The sequence below is a fragment of the Cryptotermes secundus genome, unplaced genomic scaffold (genome assembly GCF_002891405.2).
Source record: "Cryptotermes secundus unplaced genomic scaffold, Csec_1.0 scaffold470, whole genome shotgun sequence".
NCBI classification, from domain to species: Eukaryota; Metazoa; Arthropoda; class Insecta; order Blattodea; family Kalotermitidae; genus Cryptotermes; species Cryptotermes secundus.
In genome coordinates, this window is record NW_019739954.1 from 1,500,721 (window position 1) to 1,509,818 (window position 9,098).

Consider the following 9,098-nt stretch of genomic DNA (forward strand, 5'->3'; position numbering starts at 1 on the left):
TTGGTGGAATGAAGATTGGCAGGGGAAACTGAAGTACTCCGAGAAAACCGGCCCCAGCGCCACTTTGTCCACCACAAATCCCACTTGACCAAACCCGCGATAGAATCCGGGCCGCCGCGGTGGGAAGCCAGCAACTAACCGCTTGAGTTATGGCGCTGCCTAAGTAAAGCACTAATTCTGTACATGTAAAGCTGCTGTTCCGGGCCGCTCTATACATGTTGCAGGAAAGGTAACATCCCTTTACACAAACACAGACGTTAACGTGCAAAATGCATAAATGGATGGCTTAGAATATGGATCCACTCGAAATTCCTTCCGACAGTGCCGTTACGCTCGCCTCTTAAAATTCGTTTTATTAAATCGCAGAGCACACACTTCGCTTTTTGCAGAGGTTCCGCCATTTTCTTGAATGCAGTGCCCCTGGTGGCGAGTCGTTGCAGCTACATGTGCACGCTTTGATTCGGAACTTACAATATCTGAAAGTTCCACAATTTATGAATTTGGCGCAGCTCATTTAGGGTCTTCCCGTAGAATTCTCGCTGGGCTGTACGTAGTTTATCCGTGTAATTATACGGATCCGCAGTATACTTTGCGTTAGAACCGCTTCGTTACCACGGTTATTACGGAAGTACGTATGAGGGTTCTGTTGTCTGTGATACCAGCTGTGGATCGCCTATTTTTATTAATTCTCCCCCCCCCCCNCCCCCCCATCTGCACAGAAAAGAATCTTATCCAGATTTTGCCCGCATTCCTCACTTTTCATATTGTCACGATTTTGAGTGACTCTAGACGGGGTTTGGGTTGGCAGTTGGATTTATATTATTACAGAACGTAACTACAAGTAACTATAGAGCTAACGCTACTTCACGCACTCAACAGTTCACTGCAGAACGTACAAAGTCATCTCAGTCTCATATATCTTCGCCTTTTGTCGCCTGGTAACGGTTTCCAACGTCTTTACTTCATCTTCCGTGTTCACGTCCTTACTGGCCGGCGACTGTCACGACACACTGCCAGGCTGGCGACCATCTCATACGAACTTCCTACTCTTCTCACTGCCGTGAGAATCACAGAGTCAGAGTTGCTTTGTGGCAAGCTCCTTGAGACTCACGACCAGTATTTTTTTTCTCCAACTGATCACTTGCGGTTACAGCCCTTATGTAACATCCTCTCTCACGAGAGGATGGGTCTGCCGTTTACGATTGCTACTGGTCCTCCTCGCGAGCGCAGTCTCGGGTCCTATTCCCCCGGGGCTCTTGACCGCATTTTGCTGTCTCATATTCGAGAATCCTCTAACCTGGCGAGCCAGGTATTTATTTCCCCCAGGAACAGGATGGCTCGGTTATACGCAGCTGCTGCTAGTTATATAATCTCGTCACGTACCGCATAGAAGTCACCTCATCCATTTTTGCGTCACTTAGCTGTGGCACTGGCTGTGTAGAGAGAAACCTCTTCCCAGTTACTCCATTGTTTCATGTTACGAATCTGTTGCAGCCATTACCTAGCAACGGCCTTTGTTTACAGAGCGATTACCTAGCAACAGCTGTTGTGTATGGTTGCTTATTTCGCTGTCGTTGCCTACCAACGAGTCTACATGCCACAGTGTGCTACTCGTCCTTCCTTCCTGTCTTTTGTTAATTTAACAACTGCCAAGCAAAGTACAAATTATATAGCTTCGAGTTACCTGACAGTCCCTATCACTTTGTGTACATATGCCGTGAGGATTCTGTTTTCATTATACGTCGTAGAGTGAGACATACGAAAATTCCTAGGTTTGATCCTTATACGTATAACAGAGTTAATAGTACATCCTTCGAAAATACGGTTAAATTTAAACATTTGGGAACCACAGCAACAAGTCAAGATAGCGTTCTCGAAGAAATTAAGAGCATATTAAGTGCGGAGAATGTTTGCTGTTATTCAGTTCAGAATCTTTGTCTTACCGCCTGCTATGTGATCATGTAGAGATTGAATTTAATTGCGTGGGCTGTTTTATATGGGTATGAAACTTTGTCTCTCACATTAAGAGAAGGAAGAGTGTTTGAGAACAGGGTGCGGAGGAGATTATCTGGACTCACGAAGGAGGAAGTGACAGAAGACTGGAGAAAATTTCACAGTGAGGAACTTCATAGTCTGTAATAATCACCAGGTGTTAGAGTGATAAAACGGAAGTAGACAGGACCTGTGACACGCATAGGAAAAAAGTGCATAGAAATGTTTACGAAATTCTGATGAAAAGGGGCTGCTTGGGGAGGATATTAAAGAAATAGGGTGAGAGGATATGAACTTGTTTAATTTGGCTGAAGTTAGGGACCAGTGAAGGGCTCTTGTGAACACGGTAATGAGCCTTCGGGTTCCGTAGCATTTTGAGCGTATTCCTTAGTAACTGAACAACTGGTAGGTGGTTACAAACGCTTGAAGGGACACACTGTCACAATCTTTAGGGTATATGGCAGATGAAATACCGAGCAGGTTGGTGTGGCGGTAACGACAAAGGCTTACATTCAGAAGGTGCTCATTTCGAATCTCGACCAGACATCGTCTGTGCAAACTGTTGGTTGGGCAAATGCCGGCATAGTACCTGCATTAGGCCACGACCACCACTTTCAAAATTATGTCCAGTTCGTTATACACCAGTGATACTTCCATTATAGTGGTTCGAAGTGACGAAGGTTTGGGAATTTATGGGAGTAGTGTGGGACCACGAGGAAAATCAATTTTTAATGTCACATTCACTTGAAGTAATTCTTCTAGCTGCATTTAATGCTTTCCTACGTAAGTAAAACGTAAAGATATCCCCGTAACAGGCCGTGGGAGCCCATAAGGCTGTGAGACGTGGAGGCTGCCACATTTTCTAGACAGTCTGCTTACAGATGGTGAGGCTGCCATCCTTACATGCCGGCAGCCCTCTATTCCCAGTAAGTTTTCTGGTACTTATTTCTGTTAGAGGCTGAGTCGAACTCAGGGCATAATAGTTCTGCTGAAAGGATTAGTTCAGTTGAAAATTCCAATGAACTCATTGGGAATGGAAACCGAGACCTTCAAGCTTGTAGCCTGTACTGACTGATATGTTGTCTTCCTGAAGAAGGGCGTTTTGTTTTTGTCCCCCTTCCTATTGACCCGAACCGGCTTACATTTTCTGTCCCCCACCCACGGATTCGAGGAGCCGCTTTCCTCTCAAAATATATGATTTTTAACGAGATCCTAATGTTAGGAATGTTCACAACGGCATGTATTTGAGCGCTAGGCCAATTTTGGCGAAACTCTATGCGCAGTACGCAGTGCGCAGTAGAAGTTCTAAACAGCATGGCGTTCGGTGTGGAGAAATGCTTGTTCTTTGGTGGAGATTACCTCAAAACAGAGTTGTTTGAGGCATTGCAGAGCGATTCCATCCTCCCGATTCGGAAGTCCAGGGCCAGCAGAATCTGTGATATGGAAGTCTGTGAAACAGTTCAGGCAGACAAAAGATTTGAAAGTTTCGGAACGTGTTGACGTGTTACAGAGATCCAAATAGCGAAGGTCAGTGAGAGATTGAGGGAAAATGAGTGAAAGTCATTTAGGAAACTTGCTTTATACAGGAGTTGTTGCAGAGCAGCGGAGACCTTGTATTTGTTTCCCAGTAAAGTTCGTGTTATTCAGCAGTTGTTCCCGCCGTATTATGAANTGAAGCCAGTGCCCAATCGAAACATCCAACACAGTATGGATCAGTATGGATGAACTGAAAACCGACGGATCCGACATAATTACCGACATGGTGCTGCAGGCATTGTCTACAGATGTGCCTTGTGCGTTACGTATACAACATGCTGCTGCAAACTTTCAAAACTACTTGTAACAGAGGGTCTCCTTAATTTGAGTAAGGGTCCCCACACACACACAGTTTGGCCTCCAGTTCGGCCTGCACAGTTGAAGACTGAAAGGCAAAACTGACGTGTGTGGTGCGGCCGGCCGGCCAATCGTTTGGACTGTCGGCCTGTGGGAAACCCGTCAGTCCGTCAGTTCTGCCCGCAGGACCGTAGCACGTGACGTGTGTGACTCAGTATTATAGGCTGTAAGACCGTGATTGTGGCATGAAGCCTGCCGCTTTATCTGCGCGTGTATGGGGAGGAAAGGGAGGGGGTAAACTGTCACAGTTTTGCCTGTAAGGTCGATCGGAAGGCCAAACTGTGTGTGTGTATGGGGGGCCTAAGGTTCTCCTTTAAGGCCGCGCCATAGCTCAAGCTGTTAGTCGCTGGTTTCCCATCACGGCGGCCCGGGTTCGATCCCGGGTCTGGTGAAGTGGGATTTGTGGTGGACGAAGTGGCGCTGGGTCAGGTTTTCTCCAAGTACTTCGGTTTCCCCTGCCAATCTTCATTCCACCAATTGCTCCACAATCACCCTCACCTATCATCTGGGGCTGATACAATAGGCCAGAAGTGGCCCCAGTACAAGGGACTTAGTCCCACTCCACTAGCAATAAAAAAAACTTCTTTTAAGAAATCGCCGTACGGTCCATACGAGTTTCAAATATGTGACGTTATTAACATCCCTAACTTCGTGTTCTCATTTAAAAGTAATCTGCGCTCTGACTCCGAATGCGGGGGGATGTACCATCACAACGGTGGCACAGTCCGTAAGGGTTTATAGCTCAGAGCAGTGTGACGTTCAGCGACATCGGGCACATTTTGCGTTAAGGATATTTTGTTCAGTGACTGTGATCTGGCCAAAAAGTTAACAGCACGCAGAACAATTTGACATGTTAGTAACACGTCCGACTTGTGTCCAGGATGTATCTGGTTAAAGTCTCGGCTTGAGCATTGGATATTAAAATTTTCGTGGTTTTCTTCGTTACTTCCAGTAGAATTATCGTATCCAGATATGGTACATCACCATGAACGAAACAGGCAAGGGAATAATTGAGACAGCGGGAATGAAAGCTCTTGAAACATTTCTGGACATAATTCTCAACTAGTGCCAAAGTCAACAAAATGTGGATCTGTATATCCACTCTCCCATACGCCATTATGGTGTAATGATTAATTAGTTAAGCACAGGGATACATTACCGTTATGCCTTTAACTCTCAAGTACCAAGTGAACAATATAAAAATTGACAACATTTAGGTGTATATGTGGTATAAATTAATTCAGGAATATAAAGTTGATTGGCATTAGAATATTCGACATAGGGAATCAGGTAAAATCTCACAGTATGAATTACGAACCAGAAGTTAGATGTTGGAAGACCAAGGGGAAGGCCACGAAAAATAGTTCGGATATGTGGTGTCCAGCCGAGATTTGAACCAAACACCTGCAGAATAGAAGTCTGGGTCATAGCGGTCTCAGTGAAGGTGTTGCTTCTAATGAAGAGGACAGTTGCCTCCCCAACAGTCTGCCCTTGATCACATGTATTATGCTCTCACTATTTTCAGAGACAGACAACCAGAGTCGTTGGTAAATTAACCACAAATCATTGAACTGTAAATGTCTTATATCAATGTAATGTGTTTGTCTTGCATTTACTATCAGCATTTCAAATTTCCAGTGTTCCTTGTAGTTCGATTACATATCCCACGTAGGCAAGAAAATATTATATGTAAGTCAAGACTCAGTTGTTGTTTTCATTATTTTCTGCAGATCCCAGGATCCTTCTGCAGGAGGAGACGCTTCGAGCCCTGGCAGTGGGCAGTCAGACTCCACTTGTGGAACACCACCCACAAATCCTGACACTGTGGCCACCAGTACAGGTACAAGAGCTCTGTTGAATTTTTACCACAGTTCAGTTGATCTCTAGGATGCTTTATAAAATAGAAAAATATTTTTTGAAACTAGTGTCAAATCTATATAAATATGTTGTATGTTCTTTCCATGAGATACCAGGAATTGAGTTCAGTTTATTTTGTGTGTAGCACAGTTAAGATTATCCTGTGTATGTTAGGTCTTTACAAGATTGGTCACTTCACTTTGTCAGTCTTAGATCAGTGCATCTTTAAATACATTTCTCTTGCTTATATGCAGACCTGTAATCAAGCCAGGACAGTCAAACACAGAGCACTGGTACATTTTTGAGTGTCAGGACTCTGCCTTGCCACTTCTGAAGGCACTGGTGTGTAACACAAAGTTAACATGGCTTGTTTAATCTTCGGCCCCTTAGGTAGGTAAGCTCTTTCATGAGCTGTTTGTTATTCAGTTTTGTGTTTAAAAGTGTAAAGCTGCAGTTATGTAAAGAGAATAATTTCATATTATGATTTTTAACAATTTCTTTCAACCTGGAATATTGTGCTGGGGCGATCTAGCACCTTTTGTTTTTAGTACCACACTCCTGCCTCGTCCACTTCATTCACACCATGCATGTTCATATCAAGTCACACTCTGTTTTATTTCCTTATCACTCCCATCTCGAAATAACGGAATTTTTACTGTTTCTTCATAAAAAGCGTCATTGCAGTTAATACAATTTTCAGCCAGCAATTCTTTTCATAATATATTCTTCCTCCAACTTTCAGCCTTAATTTTCACATGCTCTAGAATGTGTTACACCAATACATTAATACATTGTCAGCGTCTTTTTGGTATGTGTGCGTTTTCTCTGAAAACTAAACCTTGCTGAGTCATTTGATTTGAGGTTATCATAGCAGTGACCATGAAGAATATGAGCATCATCTTGCAATGCTGTATAGGTCAGAGACAGCCCAACATTTGTATGTCACCTCCATCTTCAGGGTTGAAGTGTAAGAAACCAGCAGAATCAGGCAGCATGCTGCTGGTCTGGCTTATTCTTGACAGTGAAGAGGAAGGTGGTATGTGCCTCCAAAACATCACTACATGGGTTTACAACAAATAATACCATGCTCTTTATACTTGCTGCTTTGAGAAGCACTCTCTACTATTTTAAACAGGGGATAAGGTGTCCCAGTGGCACCCAGTGGTTATGACCACAAACTTCTGATGAGACGAATCACTGTTGACCTGTAGCAGTCATGCATTGTAACAGTAATGTAGTCCAGCTGGCTGAGGATTGCATTTTTCGGTAGTATGAATAATATCCATACATTAAACGCCACCTGTGCTACAGTATTAGTTGAAGTGTGAAATCCATGTCATTGTTATGTAAAATTTAGTCTTTACTGTACAGAAAACATACTGCAGCTTCATGACAGATACCAGTCTGCTAGTGTTGTTTACAGAAATAATTTCTGTTAATTGTGAGAATCATATGCAATGCATAATAACATCTGTATGGTAAATACGGACTATTTTAATAATATATAAGAAATTTTATACACAATAGAGTTCAGTAAGAAGGTCAGATGGACTTAAAGCAGCTATAACGGACGTAATAGGTTTTCTATGTCTATCACTAGGTAGCAGTACAATCCAACTTCATGTTAGTCTAGATAGCAGACGCTCATGCACATGTTCAGATGTTGGTTTCAGTACTCAAAATGGCGACCGTGCAAGAGGAGTATACTGCCGAAGAACAACGTTCTGTTGTGCTTTTTTGTGGTCTAATGGACTCAGTGCAAAGGGTATCCGTAAAGAAATGTTTCCTGTTTATGGTGGGAAGTGTTTGTTGCGAAAAGCGGTTCACAACTGGGTGGCAAACGTTTCACTGCTGATGAAGAGGTTGAAACGGAAGTGCAAAAGTGGCTGAGACAACAGTCAAAAGACGTATGTGCCGTGGATTTCGACGCACTGGTAAAGCGATCAAACAAGTGTTGGTGGAGGATATGTCGAGAAATAAATGTTTTTTTTTTTCCAGATTCGAATGTCACAGTGTTTTATGTTTTATATCCATTTGTGACCTGTTTACTGACTCACCCTCGTACAATAACCATAGTGCTTTAAATCTTCCATTTTGCGACACAGATTTTAACTAACAGAAGATCCTGTATCATGATGTCAGTGAACCAATCAGGGGTTTGGGGTTTAGTATTTGTGCTTCTTATGTGAAATCTTTTGGCAGGATGTGCATCGATATCAGTGTCAGCAGCAGGGGGTGTAAGCAGGAGCAACGCCAGTTGCGTGGTCAGCAGCAGTCATCAGCAACAGCTTCAAGACCCCACCAGCTCTCCTGTCACTGCAGGATCCTTCTCTAGTCCGGCCACCTGGCCTTCCCTTAGTGATGCTAATAGTAAGTTGTGTTGGTGCTCTTGTGGGGGGCTGCTTATAAAGGCTAATAAGGAATTTAGAAGTAAACGGCCAATCAAAAGTAAAATTAGTATGATGTGTTGTAACAAGTTACTCTTCATCTGTGGGTGGATGGACGAGAGTGTGGTCTGTTCTTTCTTCCTGCAATCCCTCCCTTTTATTCAAAAGTAAAATGAATGTGATGTGTTGGAACAAGTTACTCACCTTCTCTGGGTTGATGAAGAGTAAGGTCTGTTCTTTCTTCAAACAGTTCCTTCCTTTCAGTTTCTTTCTAGCTGTTTTCTCTCTTCATGATAGCTTGCAATACCTAGCTGAATGATCATTTGGACCATCCCATAATTCTTCCATTTACATTGTCACGTGTATTAGCGACTCGACAGGGTTCGTATTGGTAATTGGATTTATTGACAACTTTAACACACAACTTATGAGCACACCTTACAAATCACTATCACATAGAGACTACTGTTCTCAATCTGTTACTGTTTTCACTAGCCGTTGTCCTGTAACGGCTTACAACTGTGGAGGTTCCACAACTGTTGGACTCCAGCAGTCCTCTAACTCAGTAACCCACCAACCAACTACTTGACTTCACTCAACTGCAGTCACGCCACTAATTGTGCTTATAACATCTAAGCATGGAGCTTACAGAAAACACCATTCCTCTGTTGCTGTGGCGTGCCGTGCATGGAAGCAAGGGAAGCATAGCTTCCGTAGTTGAGAAACAAAAAGAGAAGAAGTCATATATAAATAATTCAATTTGAATAAAAAGGTTTTGAATATTGTCATTTGGCGCGTGTTCCTGCTCAAGGCCACATGCTGCCTCTTCCTCCTCCCTTTACCTGATTGGTGGGACAGACTAAGTTTCCTTTGTTAATCTCCGTACGAATTCGTCCCATTCGAAGTGACCAATGGAAGCAAATTTCGGTTTGCTGGCTAGACCAGCGAAGGAATGTGTTCTTTCGATGG

At 43.3% G+C, this 9,098-nt stretch overlaps 1 protein-coding gene across 3 annotated transcripts in view; it reads left to right on the forward strand.

The window, feature by feature from the left end:
- LOC111872136 (eyes absent homolog 2) overlaps nt 1–9,098 on the forward strand; it is a 539,307-nt gene that overhangs the window by 455,792 nt on the left and 74,417 nt on the right. For all 3 annotated transcript variants that reach the window (XM_023865721.2, XM_023865725.2, XM_023865724.2), the window contains 2 exons: nt 5,616–5,725; nt 7,945–8,112. In XM_023865721.2, the coding sequence (XP_023721489.1) occupies nt 5,616–5,725; nt 7,945–8,112 (278 nt within the window). The remainder of the gene's footprint in view (nt 1–5,615; nt 5,726–7,944; nt 8,113–9,098) is intronic.